Source organism: Anguilla anguilla, chromosome 3 (assembly GCF_013347855.1).
Source record: "Anguilla anguilla isolate fAngAng1 chromosome 3, fAngAng1.pri, whole genome shotgun sequence".
In the NCBI taxonomy this organism is placed as follows: domain Eukaryota; kingdom Metazoa; phylum Chordata; class Actinopteri; order Anguilliformes; family Anguillidae; genus Anguilla; species Anguilla anguilla.
In genome coordinates, this window is record NC_049203.1 from 5755975 (window position 1) to 5775012 (window position 19038).

Sequence of the window (19038 nt, forward strand, 5' to 3'; positions counted from 1 at the left end):
GTTTTTAATATAGTAATTATATATATATATATATATATATATATATATATATATATATATATATATATATATATATATATATATAAAGGGAGTATATATATTATGCCGATGTACTGCCATCGGCAAAATCAATGGGGAAAAGTGATAGGCTTTAACGGCAATTTCACATCACTTGAAAAATACTTCAATTTGTTTGGAGGCCAGAAAATTATATTTATTCTAGACTCTTTTTACTGCCATTAGCTTAAGAGCTATTTTATTTTCATAATCAAGGGTTTGTCACATCACAGCTGTTGTGTCTATAATTTTAGGGCCAGCTGGATACCAAACACAAATACAAAAATAAAATAACACCAATGTATAATATAGGCGTCAATATCAGAAGCTGAAGTGTAATAAATTCAAGTGAGATCTGGCTTGTTTTTACATGTAATACTGTATGTGTGCATATGTTGCACATAAGTAAAGGTAGTGGGGGACAGCCATCTGCACCAATGGAGCAACTTCACCTTGTTTTACAGAACTGCCCCCCGACTGTATGCAACAGTTCTGTAAAGCAAGGTGACATTTCTGTACGCATTTCTGCATGCTATTTATGAAATGGCCTTACATGACAAATTCATTGCCAACCTTAACCCTAACCCTAAACGAATTATTTTACACAAACACTAAAAACAGTGCACATTTTTAGTTTGACATCCTTTATGATATTGAGTTTTATGATCCTGTATGTTTTATACTAGTCTGATTTGATTGACCAAATATTCTATAGTAAACAACAACCTTGTGACTTATAGCACACATTGATAAATTTTTCTCTTACCTTTGCAGTTCTCACAGTTTTTTCTCCTGTTCAGAGCGAGGACAATATTTAGGACCATGCTCAACATCAAAGCTCCCGCCAAGCAATAAAGAGGAAGATGTCCATTCCCTGATATTTTAAAACATAATTTAGTATAACGCCATTCATGAGCAATATTAACCTTGTGAGATGTGAGATCACAAATATCATATGTGATTAGATTGTGACTAAACTGAACACTGACAGTGATAACCTGCCCAGAGAGCTAATCTGCATCATAAAGAGAATCACAAAGAGCAACAATAAACAACTGATATCTATCAACATAAAAATAAATTAGGGAATATTATACAGTCATCAAATAATGTCAGATGAAGTATGTATGTTCTACTGGTTGAAATTATTTGATACTCATTTAGCCGTAGCCTCGGAAGATAAAAAAAAGACTGAACTTTTAAAAAATCTAAATGCACTAAAATAGTGCTTTCACTGACTATGTCAGTGATTTTTTGCTTACCCTCAAAGTGCAGCTTGGTCCCGTTCCCAAACAGGATCTCCCCACAGGTGGCCACAGCACAGTAGTAAGTCCCAGCATCAGAGGGGCTGAGGTTCCTCTTGGGGAAGTTGTAGACACAGCTCTGTGTGGGAGACACAGCCCCAGAGCTCCTCTGGCACTCATTACTCCTGGTTCCATGGGTGGAAATTATTCCTGGAGGGGACTCTCCTGAGCCCTGTCTGAACCAGTACACACTGTGTTCTCCTGCACAGGTCTCAGTGTGTATTGTACACTGCAGAGTCACAGAGTCTCCTGGCTGCAATGACTCAGACTTGAGCTGCTGCAGTACTACTGTCCTGCTGTGTGACTCTGACCCTGTAAAAGTTTAATTCTCATTTCAGTGCAATACAAAATTGTCCATTGTAGAGTACTGGATAAGTTTTGTATAAATATTACTTGGTATTATTTGTAGGTTATACCAATAGCTTAAGATGAGCCCACCAATTATAATCAGTTACTCTCACAAAACAGATATGAAGAGGGGCATGATTTAACTCAAAATGTGTATGTGTAGCTTACTGTATCATGTGAGCATCCATGCAAGTGAGATAAACTTACAGTGGCGTGTTATTTTTTCCTACATTACAGTACATCATAAGGAAAAACAGACCAGCATGTCTGCCATTCTTTACTCTAAATACCTATTCAAGTTTTTATTTTTTATTTTATTATATCTCTATGTTAGCATGTTATTCTAAGCACTTAACACTTATTTCTCTAAGGGTATAAGGACGAGGTCAATTAAATTAATTGCCTCTTGCATGTAAATTTTGCAGCCTTCCATTAGAATGTATAATTAAACAAGATTTAACGAGTGTATATTCTTTAACATGGGAGATACATGGAAGGCCCTTCCAGTTGGGTGAAAATGTCGACTGCTTCAATTTTATGACAATTTTATGACCCAAACTAATGCTGTGGCAGTGTTGGAAATGCTCCTCGTGTATAAACTCAGAACTGTTCGGCAGAGACAAATACAATGCAAAGATGAGTTTCTGTACAAAAATATTTCTTCTTGCGTGTTTTTGCTTCATAAATAAATAAGGCTATGGTAAAAGAAAAAAAGTTTCATATTTACCTGTCACCATTAAAGTGGTTCCATCTCCAAAGCTGATCTCTTTGTAGGGTGTAATAGCGCAGTAGTATGTGGCTGAATCCGACGGCTCTACTCGTGACACAGTCAGGTTTAAGCTCCCCTTTGCTGCTTTAGCACTGAAGCGTTTACTCTTTTTAAACTCATTGTAAAATGTAGGACCTGATTTATAGTTCCGTACCCTTGCTAATAGCTGAGGCTTCTGTCCAAGAGGCTGCTTATACCAGCTGAAATTGGGCACAGCTCGCACAGGAAAAAAACACGGGAGCATCACAGTTTCTCCAAGCTGAGCTGTCACCAGCGCTTCAGGCTGCATAACATTCTCCCCAAATAGGCCATCTGAAATGCAACAGAAAGAAATATTTCAGCATCACTGACAATGAAGTAAAAACAAAGAAACATTCCATCAATTTCTGTATAAATACAGCCCTTGAGTAGAGTTCATTTGGCTGATTATAAGTTGATAACAGTTATACACTTACAGACTTTGCTGAAAAGCACAAGAACAGCACAGAGTGGTGGCATCACTGTATCTGAACACTCCTCTTCTGGAGAGTCTCCTCTGCCTGAGACCCTGCTTGTCCTCTGCACTGTAAAACTCGAACTGTACAGATAAGAGGAAGACTTGAGGTAATAGTTTCCAGTGGTTTACTGAACCGTAGGAGGACACATGTCAGAGGCAGATTTGATTGGCTCAATTTGATTCAATATGGCAAATTATTGGGTGACGAAGATCTGTAAATGAACACCCTCAGTGCAACAAAGAAAACCCTTGTCATTATTTCCATTTTTATTTTATGTATTATGACCTTGTCTGGTTGTCACTGTAAATGACAAGTTGTTCTCAACAGACCATTCTGGTTGATAAAGGTCTAATAATAATAATAGTTATTATTATTATTATTATTATTATTATTATTGTTACTATTATTACTATTATTTACGTATTGCAATCATGTGGAGCTCTTCAGAAAGTTTTACATTGAGAATAGTCACACATTGGGAACTATACCTTCTGACATGTGACCCCTGCTGGGACATTCCTCTGACTCCATTTTGTACCAGCCTTAGCACAGAACATCAGGGGGCGGGGATGCGCTCATGCAGTGTAACCTTGATGTTTGTCTCCTTGACCTTTGACCTCTTCTTATTGTAAATACACAATATCAACTTTAATATAATGAAAAGGATGATGAGTGTGGATGTCGGTTCAGCATTTTAACCAAAAGAGGGCACTGCCATCTGTGTGCTGCACATTTTTATTTGATTTGATTAGAGGAGGGAGAAGTGTGTTTTCCACCAAACCAATAGTTCAACATCTGGGTGTCCCTGATTGGCTCATTTAATCACTGATGGTAAATGGACTGCATTTATATAGCGCTTTACAATTGATGCCTTTCATTCGCCAGAGCAGTTAGGGGTTAGGGGTTAGGTATCTTGCTCAAGGACACTTCGACATGCCCAGGGCGGGGTTTGAACCGACAACCCTCCGACCGCCAGACAATAGGTCTTACCTCCTGAGCTATGTCGCGCCTCTATCAGACATATGTATACACCTGTATAGCTTCTGTGTGTATGTGTGCATGTGTGTGTGTGTGTGTGTGTGTGTGTTTGTGTGTAGTTTTTACTTTTGTGTGTTTGTGTTTGTGTCCATGTTGTGTTGTATGTTTATGTGTTGATGTGTGTATGTGTATGTGTGTGTGTGTGAGTACTTCAAAAGGAAATTAAAATTCAAGCCAACTAAAAGTCAAACATACAAGGAATCAGCTCATAAGTCATAAAGCCTTGTTTTAAACAAGCAAGATGTAGCTGCTAATTTCATATGACTCAACTGAACTGAACTATTGAACTTCAAAGACAAGGCAAAATATCAAAAGGGAATGATCTAAAGCAGAAGCTTGAATCAGTGGCTGAACAGTCAGGAAGTGGAATAAGAAATCTAAATTGGGCCATTGTCTTCGTTGTTGTATGTTGTATGTAAATGAAATCATGACCTTGTGTGGAGCAGGGCTCCAAATTTAGGAAGTGATTGACACTAATTCACTCGCAGGCCATTAACTTCACGCTTGATGAATGCTGTTCAAACTCTCATTAGAGAATGTTTTTTTTTTGTTGCCATTTTTCTCCCATTTTCTCCCCAATTTAGTCGGTATACCAATTCCCCGTGTGTATCACGGTCCTGGTCGATGCGCTATCCTTCTGTTGGTCTGGGGAGGGTGTAGACTACCACATGCCTCCTCCGATACGTGTCCTCTTTTTCACCTGACAGCGAGGAGTTTCACTGGGAGAGTGTAACCCGTGAGGAGGTTCACGCTATCGACCCCAGATCCCCTCCCTGCTGAACAGGTGCCCCGACCAACCAGTAGGAGTCACTAATGTAACGATCAGGACTCATACCCTCACCGGTTTCCCACCCGCGAACACTGCCAGCTGTGTTCATAGGAACGTCTGACCAAGCCGGAAGTACCACCGCCGGGGAGAATACCTTATTATCACAGAATAATTAAACACTCATCGCATTATTAGAATTAAATCATTTTGTCAAATTGTATGGAATAAGGTGAAAAAAGTATGAGGATTATGATAATGATGATGATGAGGATGAGGTGGTGGTGATGTGAACAATGACGATGACGACAACGATGATGATGATGATGATGATGAGGATGATGATGATGATGGTAGCACTGTGGAAAATAATCCTGACTAGAAAAGTAATCTTGATATTTGTGTATCTATGTAAGAGTGGGAGGGGTGGGGCTACATTACTCCCTGACACAGGTTCCTACTCTCTCTAGAAGTTTCTTGGAGCTCTTTAGAACTGGACACAGCCCTGGCCTGTTTGCAAGGCAGTCCACTTTCAAACATGCTATAGACCCACATGAGCCAAAGAGAAAAGTGTGTCACAATCACAATAGGCTTGTTGTTTTTTTTTTTTCTTGTACGCATTAAACTTGCCACTGTAAAGCCTGCATGTTCAGTGCAAAATTAAAAATCTTCCGAGCTTAATGAGCACTATGAAGCTAAAGCAGCTTAAATTAGCTCCAAGCAAACGTTCCAAATTTTACAGCATCTCCTAACTTTGAGTTGAGCTTCGACAAAATGAAAGTTGAATACTGATTAGACATTTAACGCTGGGACCTTTCCATGTACAATGTGATGCATATAAAAAAAGTTGCACATTTAAAAACTAATAATAAAATCCTAAAATAGTGTGAAACTGACAGATTTCTCTGTTTGGCACAAATGTATCTATGCCACCTGGTCACAATACTGGGCAGAACAGACAGACCTCAGACTGAATGGTAGCCAGGCCCTCGTCAGGCCTATTTTAAAGGCGCAGCCTGCTATATATGTAGCATTAGCCCTTAGTGGAAATGAATAACCATCAATAAGACAAACTCTGCATGAATATGTGATAGGAGGTTAAGCATGAGCTTTTGCTGTTACTGATCAGTACAAGTTTTTTCCAATACCAAAAATATTGGCTGCACCACACTACGATACATTTCTGTTGTACAAACAGGAAATGCGATAACAGTCTTAAGATATCGTTACTGTGTCTCAACTGTATGTTTGAAGCTACTGCTTGCAAACCATTAGCTCTCAGTACCAAAGTTCTGTTCATTAACTTTCTGTATTGAAATATATTTTCATTTGTATCATTGAGTCATTATATTATGTGTGTGATGTGCAATAATTCTGTTTAGATGTTGGAATAGCAGTTTTTTTTTCCAAATTACATGTTTAATCTAAGAATGCATTTGATTCCTCAAACAGCCCAAAATAAGATATCTTCACGAAGAGCCAGCAGCTACCGTAGACTGAAAGATATGTCGCTTTTGTTTACAGGTTCTGACTAAAGTTGACAAAATCCTTTCTGCTGTAACTGACTGTGTTCAAAAGGTTCAGTACTTCAGAGTACTGGATCAGGAACATAATCATAACCATGCATTTCAAATGACTGGAATTAAGTTTAATTGCATTACATTGTTTGAGTAACATCAGCTGTCTCATGCTGTTCTGCCAACATTATCAGAACAGCACATTAGGATTAATACACCTGGTGAATATGTGAACAGGTATTGTTCTCTGGAAAAAAAAAATCTGAATAACAAGAGAAAGGAGAAAAAGAATACCCAGAAGGAGATATTAACATGAACATGACACACAGACTGATTTAATGATATGAATCCCATATTAGCATTATTATTCATGCCTTGTTGCAATAGATGAGGACAAATATGGGCAAGATGCAACAGAGAACTCCAGTCCGTATGATCGAGAGCCAGACAAGCGTGGATAATTCACCTCCTGAAATATAAACATTTGTTTAGGATTTTGTGAATGAAGTTGAGATGTTGCTACAATCAAAATTATATTAAAATCTAAATATTTTCCTTATTAATTAAATAACAAATGTGAATCAATACTAACTGTACTATTAAATTGTACATACATTTAAATGAGCTTACCCTGAAAGTCCAGCTTGGTCCCGTTCCCAAACAGGATCTCCCCACAGGTGGCCACAGCACAGTAGTAAGTCCCAGCATCAGAGGGGCTGAGGTTCCTCTTGGGGAAGCTGTAGACACAGCTCTGTGTGGGAGACACAGCCCCAGAGCTCCTCTGGCACTCATCACTCCTGTTTCCATGGGTGTAAATGAATCCTGGAGGGGACTCTCCTGAGCCCTGTCTGATCCAGTACACACTGTGTTCTCCTGCACAGGTCTCAGTGTGTACTGTACACTGCAGAGTCACAGAGTCTCCTGGCTGCACTGACTCAGACTTGGGCTGCTGCAGTACTATTGTCCTGCTGTGTGACTCTGACCCTGTAAAAGTTTCATTCTCATTTCAGTGCAATACAAAATTGTCCATTGTAGAGTACTGGATAAGTTTTGTATAAATATTACTTGGTATTATTTGTAGGTTATACCAATAGCTTAAGATGAGTCCACCAATTATAATCAGTTACTCTCACAAAACAGATATGAAGAGGGGCATGATTTAACTCAAAATGTGTATGTGTAGCTTACTGTATCATGTGAGCATCCATGCAAGTGAGATAAACTTACAGTGGCGTGTTATGTTTTCCTACATTACAGTACATCATAAGGAAAAACAGACCAGCATGTCTGCCATTCTTTACTCTAAATACCTATTCAAGTTTTTATTTTTTATTTTATTATATCTCTATGTTAGCATGTTATTCTAAGCGCAACACTTATTTCTCTAAGGGTATGAGGACGAGGTCAATTAAATTAATTGCCTCTTGCATGTAAATTTTGCAGCCTTCCATTAGAATGTATAATTAAACAAGATTTAACGAGTGTATATTCTTTAACATGGGAGATGCATGGAAGGCCCTTCCAGTTGGGTGAAAATGTCGATTGCTTCAATTTTATGACAATTTTATGACCCAAACTAATGCTGTGGCAGTGTTGGAAATGCTCCTCGTGTATAAACTCAGAACTGTTCGGCAGAGACAAAAACAATGCAAAGATGAGTTTCTGTACAAAAATATTTCTTCTTGCATGTTTTTGTTTCATAAATAAATAAGGCTATGGTAAAAGAAAAAAAGTTTCATATTTACCCGTCACCATTAAAGTGGTTCCATTTCCAAAGCTGATCTCTCTGTTGACCAAAACAGCGCAGTAGTATGTGGCTGAATCCGACGGCTCTACTCGTGACACAGTCAGGTTCAAGCTCCCCTTTGCTGCTTTAGCACTGAAGCGTGTGCTGTTTTTAAACTCATTGGAAAATGTGGGATCTGATTCATAGCTCCGTATCCTTCCTAATAGCTGAGGCTTCTGTCCAAGAGGCTGCTTAAACCAGATGAAACTGGGCACAGCTGGCACAGGAAAAAAACACCGGAGCATCACAGTTTCTCCAAGCTGAGCTGTCACCAGACCATCAGGCTGCACAACATTCTCCCCGAACAGGCCATCTGAAATGCAACAGAAAGCATTATTTCAGCATCACTGACAATGGAGTAAAAACAAAGAAACATTCCATCAATTTCTGTATAAATATGGTCCTTGAGTAGAGTTAGATTTGGTGGATTATAATTTAATAACAGTTATACACTTACAGACTTTGCTGAAAAGCAGAAGAACAGCACAGAGTGGTGGCATCACTGTATCTGAACTCTCCTCTTCTGGAGACTATCCTCTGCCTGAGACCCTGTTTGTCCTCTGCACTGTAAAACTCAAACTGTACAGATAAGAGGAGGACTTGTAATAATTTCTTGTCATTCACTGAACAGTAGGAGGGCACATGTCAGGGGCAGATTTGATTGGCTGTTTAATGATTTGGGTGCACAAGAGCTGCACAAGCATCCTCTAATAAACACCCTCAGTGCAACAAAAGAAGATCGTTGTCATTATTTCCATTTTTCTTTCATGTGTGATGACTGTGACAAACACGCCTGCCACAGGCCACCGAAGTGGCTTTCCTTGGGGCCCTCCAGCACAGAGACACAGGGAGAAGATGTTCAAACAGTCCAGATTTATTTCATGAGGGTTTGGCAAGATGGTAACAGCCAAAGTGAGCAGATGTAACCCAGTCATGACCGAAGCTCCCCGTGTGAGTGGGGATGGCAGATTTAACCTGTGCGCAGTGATTACCTCACTACGCACAGGTGCAGCCACTCCTGTTCCTGGGCCCAATTAGCCTGGCCAATTATCTAATTCTTAACCAATTATCCAATTGGCCAGGTCTAATTAGCTTGACCCAGGGCAGGTGTGGCTGCTTAAACCAGCCATCCCCACACCACAATGACCTTTTCAGGTCGTCATTGCACATGAGAATTTGTTCTGAACTGACCATCCTGCTTAATAAAGGTCAAATTATAATAATAATCCAGTTATTATTTACAGTGCAATCATGTGTCGGAGTGTAGCACAGTGGGTAAGGAATTGGGCTTGTAACCGAAAGGTCGCAGGTTCGATTCCCGGGTAGGACACTTCCGTTGTACCCTTGAGCAAGGTACTTAACCGAAATTGCTTCAGTATATATCCAGCTGTATAAATGGATAGTATGTAAAATGCTATGTAAAAGTTGTGTAAGTCGCTCTGGATAAGAGCGTCTGCTAAATGCCTGTAATGTAATGTAATGTAATGTGGAAGTCTTTATAAAGTTTGAAATAGTTTACTATGAGAATAACTTCACATTGGAAACGGCACCTCGATTCATACTACAATTTAATATGTGTGTGTATGTGTGTGTGTGCATATTTGCATTTATGCGTGGGTGTTTGTGTGTGTGTGTCTGTGTATGTATGTGTGTGTGTGAGCATGGGTGTATATGTGTGTGGGTGCATGTGTGTGTGTGTGTGAGCATGGGTGTATACGTGTGTGGGTGCATGTGTGTGTGTGTGTGTGTGTGTGTGTGCATGCATGGAGGTGTATGTGTGTTTGAGTGTGTTGTGTGTGTGGTTGTGTGTGTATGTCTGTGAGGTTGTGTGTGTATTTGTGCATGTGTGGTTGTGTGCATGTGTGTGCGTGTGTATTTATGTGTGTTCGTGTGTGTGTTTATATGTGCAGTGTAGTGTAGGACTACGAAGACATGACACAAACAAGAGGTAGTTTGGTGGAAAAAACAGCCATATTTCTCTTTAAATACAAAATGAAAAAGGGGAGAAGCTGTGGCAGAAGCATTCACAGAGAGTTGTGGTGAGGGGTGGAAGCCATACCAGGGTCACTGTCTGTGAGGGGGAGGCAAACTGAGAGGGTAGTGAGTACTGAAACCATGAACTGTGCCTTTCACAGGAAGCCAGTCAGCTATTTAAATGGGGTTCAACTGTTCCTCTGGCTTCCAGGTAATAGTGTTTCTGTAGTTTGTATGCTAAAAAGATAAATTGACAGAGGAATCTCAAATTGTTTGCGGAAATCAATTTTTTGATCTATTTAGAATCAAATTAATTTGGTTCATTTTGATAAATGAGGCCCAAGCTCTTATTGATTGGATTGTGTTTTGAACTCATGAGGTTTGAAGGTGATACTGCTCCTGCAACTGTGCCATTTTTTTTTTTTCACTAATTCATTGTTTTCACTCATTGTGTCCTGTAGCTGTCCAGGTTTGCATGGAGAGCAGGGTACTGAAGTGTCTCCTGGTCCTGCCAGCGCTGTTCATGGTGCTGAATTCCCCCCCGCTGTGGAACGGGACAGTTACAACCGAGAGGAGTGGAGGAGTTAATCTGGTTCCTTTAATTTTCTTGCAAAATTGCAATCAGCACATTTATTTAAAAATCTTAGCAGTGGTAAGCTTAGTTTAGGTTGTGGTGCCAGGAAGTGTGATGGTGTGCTGTCCCTCCAGCACCCAGGTATTCCAGCAACCTGGGAGAGCTGCAGGTCCATGGACAGCACCGGCCCTTCTCACAGGCAGGGGGGCAGGTGTGGCTCATTGTAATTAGGCCAGCTGCTCCCAATTGCCTAATCATTGGGCCTTATAAACGGGCCTTGCTCACAGGTGGAAGGATTCTTTTTTTGTGAAAGGTTGCGTTTGAGGGTTTGATTGTAGTGGACTTTTGACTTTTTGGCTCTGCATGAATGTTGGTTCCAGTTTACTCATTCAATATTTAATTTTTTAAGTATTTTCAGTTGTTTCTCAGTTTGTGGGCTAATGAAAGGCAATGTATATTTTTGACTTTAGGGGGGAGGTGGGAGGGGAGAGCGGAGGGGGCGGGGAGGGGGGGGGGAGGTGCCAGGTAACGTATTAAATAGGTGCATGCAGTGGAAACCACAAAGGCAGAGCACAGGGGTTTTGTTTTGAGTCAATGGCCAGAGAGTCAGAACCCCCACAGACCAGCAAGCAGGTGTCAAAGCGTGATATCTAGCGTGCTCTCAAAGGGAAAGAGGTTATCAACAGGAAACAAAAACATTACCAGACTATAATTAATACTGACAATGCCCTGCCCTCTGCCCCCCAGTACGCAGTGCACAATTCTCTTTGGTGGTGAGTTTCTGAGAAACACAAACACACACACACAAACACAAACGCACACACACACGCACACACACACACACACACACACACACCCTTCTCCCTCACCAATGCACTCGTAGTCGGTTACAGTAATAAAACGCCCCATGATTCAAAGATTGTTTTATATGAATCCATTCCACTCCTCACCTTACTCAGCACACACATTCATTATGCAGACTGCAGGGCCTGAATGAGTCAAGAACTTTCTTAAGACCCCTGACACTACGACTGGTCACATGACCATGGAATGCATCATCAGGGCGGGAAAAGGAGGGAAATGATTGAGATGCTCTGTCTTTCAATGCATCTGATGATGTTTGTGCAGAAAAACTTCATCACATCACTTCAGTAATATCTTTCTTTTTTTGTCACTTATTGAATGTCACATATATTTTAATCCTATTGTTGCACTTTACTGGCCATTTTATGCACCTGGTTTATGAAAAAATGTGTGCACAAAATGTTTATATACATCCAAATCAGCACAATCAGATGAACATGGTTTGAACCCTAAAACTTTCAGATGTTAATATCAGAATTTTCCATCAGCATAATATGGAGGTCATAACATCATATATATATATGTATGTATATATATATATATAATGATGCATGACTATGCTGTGCTGCACCCTACTGTTAAAACTCTGAACTACATGCATTTTTTTACATGCAAATCGTGCCAGTCTCACCCCAGTCGGGGCACGCTCCAGTCGTGACTCATATTTAGTATGAGACTGCATTAAGACGCCTCCAACAGAGTGTGTGACAGTCTCTTTCTCGTCTTGAGCATTCCGATAACATCAACCGTGTTTAATATTATCGTAAGTTTTTTTTTAATTCTTGGCTAAGAAGGTTTGTTATGGTCACCGGTGCACTTTATGATCCTACACTGCCAACAGCCAATGTGAGTGTGTGTCAGACTTTAGTTGTCTAGAAGTCTCCTAGTGTAAGGCCAACATAAAAAGCAACATCATAAAACATGCAAATGATGATGAATATAGGACAGAAAAGTGAAAAGGCCTCTTTAACAACAGGGAGCAATACAGACCTTTTGTCCCTCCAATTTGTGTGCTGTATTTGGAAACTCGGAGACAGATTATTAGTATTTTTTTTTTTAAATATAAGTGCACTTCTAGGCCTCTCTTGTCTGGTCTGTTGTAATGGAAAGGTGGTGTGAGGCGGGTGAATTTGATCGGAGCGTCAGTGTGGTTTCAGCGCTTAGAGGGGGAGGTGTGAACACAGCTCTGTGCAGCAGGTCAGTCTTCCTGTGCAGCTCTGGTGTGTGTAGAGCTAAATATAAAAGGCTGTGAGTGAAAAATGTGAGTGAACCTCCCCTGTCACCACAATAGAGCAGTTTGAAACAAACAAACACATTTCGCTGGTAATGAAAATGAGAGCTGTGTGCAAAAGCTTTCAATGACAATAAGCAATTCCAATGTTTGCGATCTTAATCAACACATTGAATAAAACACCACTCACATGTATATATAATTACTCTTGTTATAGTAGTATGTCCAGCCTGGGTAAGGGCATTATTCTCTCCTTGTTCTCTAGATTATCGGCCCCTGTGAACACCTGACAGGCATCTCAGCAGGAAGTGCATGAACATGTGGAGTCTGTTCATGGTCTGTCCCTGTACACAGGAAGGAATCTGCCACTGAGTCATTGTGTCTGAACATGTGCCCAGTTGTTCTAAAATGTGCAGGACAGCATCAGTAACTGAGAACACAAGAAAGCTGCCGCTGTGCATACAGGAAGTGCTTTTGTTTCTCAAGGTACAGGAAGGGCTCTGCTAGCAAGAGGCCTAGCCTTCAGAAAGCATGTCCAGCTGTTCTAAAACATGCAGAAGCATGGATCGCTAAGTGAAAGTAAGTTAACACAGCCTCTGCAGGGTGCATGACATATTTCTCTTGATTTTAATAACCATTTGTTCTTGGTAAATTTAATAAATTGAAAGACGTAAAACAGTAAATGTGACATGCGTAAACGTTTGGATACCCTTCCATTTGATCCAGAAATACTTTTTTGAAAAGGTCTCAAAAATTGGGTGACTGATCAGGCCTTAAGTTAATCTTCTCAAGTCAATTCAATTCAATTCAGTTTTATTTGTGGTGGGAGACAGTGACATAAAAATGCTTACATCGGAACCAGAAATAAAAATTTGGCAAAACTAGGCCTGGACCACCAAGGAGCAATGGAGGCAAAAAAAAAACTTCCCCACGGAAAGAAGTCTCAGGAGGAATAGGGCGATAGAGGGGCAACCCATTCTCAGCTGGGATAGGGATGGGATAGACAGAACGGTGTTTCTTTTCATTAATCAAATCATCAAGACATGCAATTTGACCAGCAGTGGCCAAACTATTGCACACCACTGTATGTGATGACTATTGTGTCTTATGAAAAGTGGTAGGGACAGAATTTGACCTTTCATAAACTGTTGGGGAAATAGTTGGAAATTTTCCCCAGCTGAAACAATGCCTGTGAACCTCGAAATAAATGATCAGCAACTTACCTTCATCCCTGACTTCTTCTGAACAACAAAACGTCTACATTGCAAAACACTACAATTTTTTTGAATCAGCGAATCATTGATGACACATCAACGTCTGGCCTTGTTCTGAAGTCCTAATGTTTTACTCTCCCATCTCTGTTTAACATTTAGCAGGGTTAGGGCACCTTTACACAGAGTGACTTACACAATTTTATAAGTGCACACAGTTTTATTTTATACTGCTCAATACAGACTGAAGACATTTGGGTTAATGGCCTTTCTTAAGGGTAAGGGCAGTGCATCACCTCAGAATCAGATTACTCATTCCGTTCCCTAACCATTGTACTACATGGCTGCCTTAAGCTGACTGAGCAAGATTAAGCAACACTGAGCAACATTTAACTGATGTTTTCACATCAGAACACAGGCACATCAGTGAACAATTTTTACATATTTTACTTCATTTATTTTGAAAAACCGATTAATTTAAGCACATGCACAGCTATTGACAAGCACAGCTCAAAGGGGCTCTTAGTCTAAAAAAACAAGACCATAAGTCTCTCATTTACAGCCCCATAGTATAATGTTCACCAATGCTAGTGAGGAAATGTTTGATAAACAGCGATTATTCATGTGATGAATTCTTCATGGAAAGCTTCACTCGCGGTCTCTAAATCTTATGTCTGAGTAAACTGTTTCTTTCTCCACTTCCCTCTTGTTCCGCCTCACTTTGGGTTTCTTGGCAGTGAAATTCAGTGCAGCGTAATTCATTGCCTCCTCTTGACACTAAAAGGATGCAACAGACATGATTATTCCCCATTCTTACCATTTAACAGTATGTTCACCACATAAATAGTCTATTTTAGTTTTTAAAAATGTACTTCACAACATGATATTTGTACCTGTTTTCTTGACAAGTCTTCTCTGGACATCTGGTTGTTTGATACAGACCCTGTTTCAGTAAAATAAGATTTTAACCACTGGAGGTTGTCTGAAATGAATTACGCAAATAATATATGCAGTGATTTTTAAGGATGTATAATCAAATAAGAAAACTATTTCTTCATCATCATCTTCTTCTTCTTATTATTATTATTATTATTATTATTCATAGCAGTAGTAGTAGTTGTGTTTTTAATATAGTAATTATAAATATATATATATATATATATATATATATATATATATATATATAGATATATATATATATATATATATATATATATATATATATATAAAGGGAGTATATATATTATGCATATATGCATATATCTTTCAATGGGGAAAAGGGATAGGCATTAACGGCAATTTCACATCACTTGAAAAATTATATTTATTCTAGACTCTTTTTACTGCCGTTAGCTTATTTTATTTTCATAATCAAGGGTTTGTCACATCACAGTTGTTGTGTCTATAACTTTAGGGCCAGCTGGATACCAAACACAAATACAAAAAAAAATAAAACCAATGTATAATATAGGCGTTAATATCAGAAGCTGAAGTGTGATAAATTCAAGTGAGATCTGGCTTGCTTTTACATGTAATACTGTATGTGTGCATATATTGCACATAAGTAAAGTTAGAGGGGGACAGCCATCTGCACCAATGGAGCAACTTCACCTAGTTTTACAAAACTGCCCCCCGACTGTATGCGACAGTTCTGTAAAGCAAGGTGAAGTTTCTGTACGCATTTCTGCATGCTATTTATGAAATGGCCTTACATGACAAATTCATTACCAACCTCAACCCTAACCCTAAACCAATTATTTTACACAAACACTGAACACAGTGCACATTTTTAGTTTGACATCCTTTATGATATTGAGTTTTATGATCCTGTATGTTTTATACTAGTCTGATTTGATTGACCAAATATTCTATAGTAAATACATTGTAAAAAAAAAAAAAACAACAACAACAACCTTGTGGCTTATAGCACACATCGATAAATTTGTCTCTTACCTTTGCAGTTCTCACAGTTTTTTCTCCTGTTCAGAGCGAGGACAATATTTAGGACCACGCTCAACGTCAAAGCTCCCGCCAAGCAATAAAGAGGAAGATGTCCATTCCCTGATATTTTAAAACATAATTTAGTATAGCGCCATTCATGAGCAATATTAACCTTGTGAGATCACAAATATCATATGTGATTAGATCGTGCCTAAACTGAACATTTTAATGCTGATGTAACAATCACTACTGATCATTGAAAGTAATGGAGTTCTAGAACACTGACTATAGAATTTTTTTTTTTAAAGTCACAAACAACCTACAAAACATTTTTAAAAACCTTCAAAGGGTTAATAAGAACATAATAAGACACTGACAGTGATAACCTGCCCAGAGAGCTAATCTGCATCACAAAGAGAATCACAATGAGCAACGATAAACAACTGATATCTAGCAACATAAAAATAAATGAGGGAATATTATACAGTCATCAAATAATGTCAGATGAAGTATGTATGTTCTACTGGTTGAAATTATTTGATACTCATTTAGCCCTAGCCTTGGAAGAAGAAAAAAAAGACTGAACTTTTAAAAAATCTGAATGCACTAAAATAGTGCTTTCACTGACTATGTCAGTGATTTTTTGCCTACCCTCAAAGTCCAGCTTGGTCACGTTCCCAAACAGGATCTCCCCACAGGTGCCCACAGCACAGTAGTAAGTCCCAGCATCAGAGGGGCTGAGGTTCCTCTTGGGGAAGTTGTAGACACAGCTCTGTGTGGGAGACACAGCCCCAGAGCTCCTCTGGCACTCATCACTCCTGGTTCCATGGGTGTAAATGATTCCTGGAGGGGACTCTCCTGAGCCCTGTCTGAACCAGTACACACTGTGTTCTCCTGCACAGGTCTCAGTGCGTACTGTACACTGCAGAGTCACAGAGTCTCCTGGCTGCACTGACTCGGGCTGCTGCAGTACTACTGTCCTGTTGTGTGACTCTGACCCTGTAAAAGTTTAATTCTCATTTCAGTGCAATACAAAATTGTCCATTGTAGAGTACTGGGTAAGTTTTGTATAAATATTACTTGGTATTATTTGTAGGTTATTCCAATAGCTTAAGATGAGTCCACCAATTATAATCAGTTACTCTCACAAAACAGATATGAAGAGGGCCATGATTTAACTCAAAATGTGTATGTGTAGCTTACTGTATCATGTGAGCATCCATGCAAGTGAGATAAACTTCTAGTGGCATGATATGTTTTCCTACATTACAGTACAGTACAAACAGACCAGCATGCCTGCCATTCTTTACTCTAAATACCTATTCAAGTTTTTATTTTATTATATCTCTGCTATGTCAGCATGTTGTTCTAAGCGCAACACTTATTTCTCTAAGGGTATAAGGACGAGGTCAATTAAATTAATTGCCCCTTGCATGTAAATTTTGCAGCCTTCCATTAGAATGTATAATTAAACAAGATTTAACGAGTGTATATTTTAACATGGGAGATGCATGGAAGACCCTTCCAGTTGGGAGAAAATGTCGACTGCTTCAATTTTATGACAATTTTATGACGCAAACTAATGCTGTGGCAGTGTTGGAAATGCTCCTTGTGTATAAACTCAGAAATGTTCGGCAGAGACAAAAACAATGCAAAGATGAGTTTCTGTACTGTTTTTGTTTCATAAATAAATAAGGCTATGGAAAAAGAAAACAAGTTTCATATTTACCCATCACCATTAAAGTGGTTCCATTTCCAAAGCTGAGCTCTCTGATGACTGTAAGAGCACAGTAGTATGTTGCAGAATCCAACGGCTCTACTTGTGACACAGTCAGGTTAAAGCTCCCCTTTGCTGCTTCAGCACTGAAGCGTTTACTGTTCTTAAACTCATTGTAAAATGTAGTTTCTGATTCATAGCTCCGTATCCTTCCTAATAGCTGAGGCTTCTGTCCAAGAGGTTGCTTATACCAGCTGAAATTGGGCACATCTCGCACAGGAAAAAAACACGGGAGCATCACAGTTTCTCCAAGCTGAGCTGTCACCAGCGCTTCAGGCTGGACAACATTCTTCCCAAATAGGCCATCTGAAATGCAACAGAAAGCAATATTTCAGCATCACTGACAATGGAGTAAAAATAAAGAAACATTCAGTCAATTTCTGTATAAACACGGTCATTTTTGCTTCATAAATAAATAAGGCTATGATAAAAGAAAACAAGTTTCATATTTACCCATCACCATTAAAGTGGTTCCATCTCCAAAGTTGATCTCTTTGAAGGGTGTAATAGCGCAGTAGTATGTGGCTGAGTCAGACGGCTCTACTCGTGACACAGTCAGGTTAAAGCTCCCCTTCTCTGCTTTAGCACTGAAGCGTTTACTGTTCTTAAACTCATTGTAAAATGTAGTTTCTGATTCATAGCTCCGTATCCTTCCTAATAGCTGAGGCTTCTGTCCAAGAGGTTGCTTATACCAGCTGAAATTGGGCACATCTCGCACAGGAAAAAAACACGGGAGCATCACAGTTTCTCCAAGCTGAGCTGTCACCAGCGCTTCAGGCTGGACAACATTCTTCCCAAATAGGCCATCTGAAATGCAACAGAAAGAAATATTTCAGCATCACTGACAATGGAGTAAAAACAAAGAAACATTCCATCAATTTCTGTATAAATACGATCCTTGAGTAGAGTTATGGCTGATTATAAGTTAATAACAGTTATACACTTACAGACTTTGCTGAAAAGGACAAGAATCGCACAGAGTGGTGGCATCACTGTGTCTGAACTCTCCTCTACAGACTCTCCTCTGCCTGAGACCCTGCTTGTCCTCTGCGCTGTAAAACTCAAACTGTACAGATAAAAGGAGGACTTGAGGTAATAATTTCCAGTGAATCTCTGAACCGTAGGAGGTCACATGTCAAAGACAGATTTGATTGGCTGCTCAATGAAGGAAATTATAGGGTGACAAACGTCTGCAAATGAGCACTTGCAGAGGAACACAAGAAAACCCTTGCAATTATTGTGTTATGTATATACAGTTGTTATTTATGTATTGTAATCATGTGGAACTCTCCATAAAATGGCAAATTTTACATTTTACGTAGTTTACATGAAAATAATCACACAGAGGAGGGAGAAGTGTGTCTTTCACTGAACCTATAGCTCC

At 39.4% G+C, this 19038-nt stretch overlaps 1 protein-coding gene across 8 annotated transcripts in view; it reads right to left on the reverse strand.

Moving 5' to 3' along the window:
* Window positions 1-19038, reverse strand: part of LOC118223771 (immunoglobulin superfamily member 3-like) — a 64912-nt gene that overhangs the window by 35583 nt on the left and 10291 nt on the right. The window contains exons 1-5 of one of the 8 annotated variants that reach the window (XM_035410750.1): window positions 18602-18831; window positions 18108-18461; window positions 2437-2790; window positions 1320-1673; window positions 824-931 (exon numbers count right to left, since the gene is read on the reverse strand). The exons of 2 other annotated variants lie outside the window; for them this stretch is intronic. In XM_035410750.1, coding sequence (XP_035266641.1) covers window positions 824-931; window positions 1320-1673; window positions 2437-2790; window positions 18108-18461; window positions 18602-18644 — 1213 coding nt within the window. In that variant the 5' untranslated portion in view covers window positions 18645-18831. Of the gene's footprint in view, window positions 1-823; window positions 932-1319; window positions 1674-2436; window positions 2791-6405; window positions 6766-14142; window positions 14714-14829; window positions 14880-15889; window positions 15998-17606; window positions 17961-18107; window positions 18462-18601; window positions 18832-19038 lie in introns of those variants that run through there. 5 more of the 8 variants (XM_035410744.1, XM_035410745.1, XM_035410743.1 and 2 more) reach the window with 5 other exon arrangements.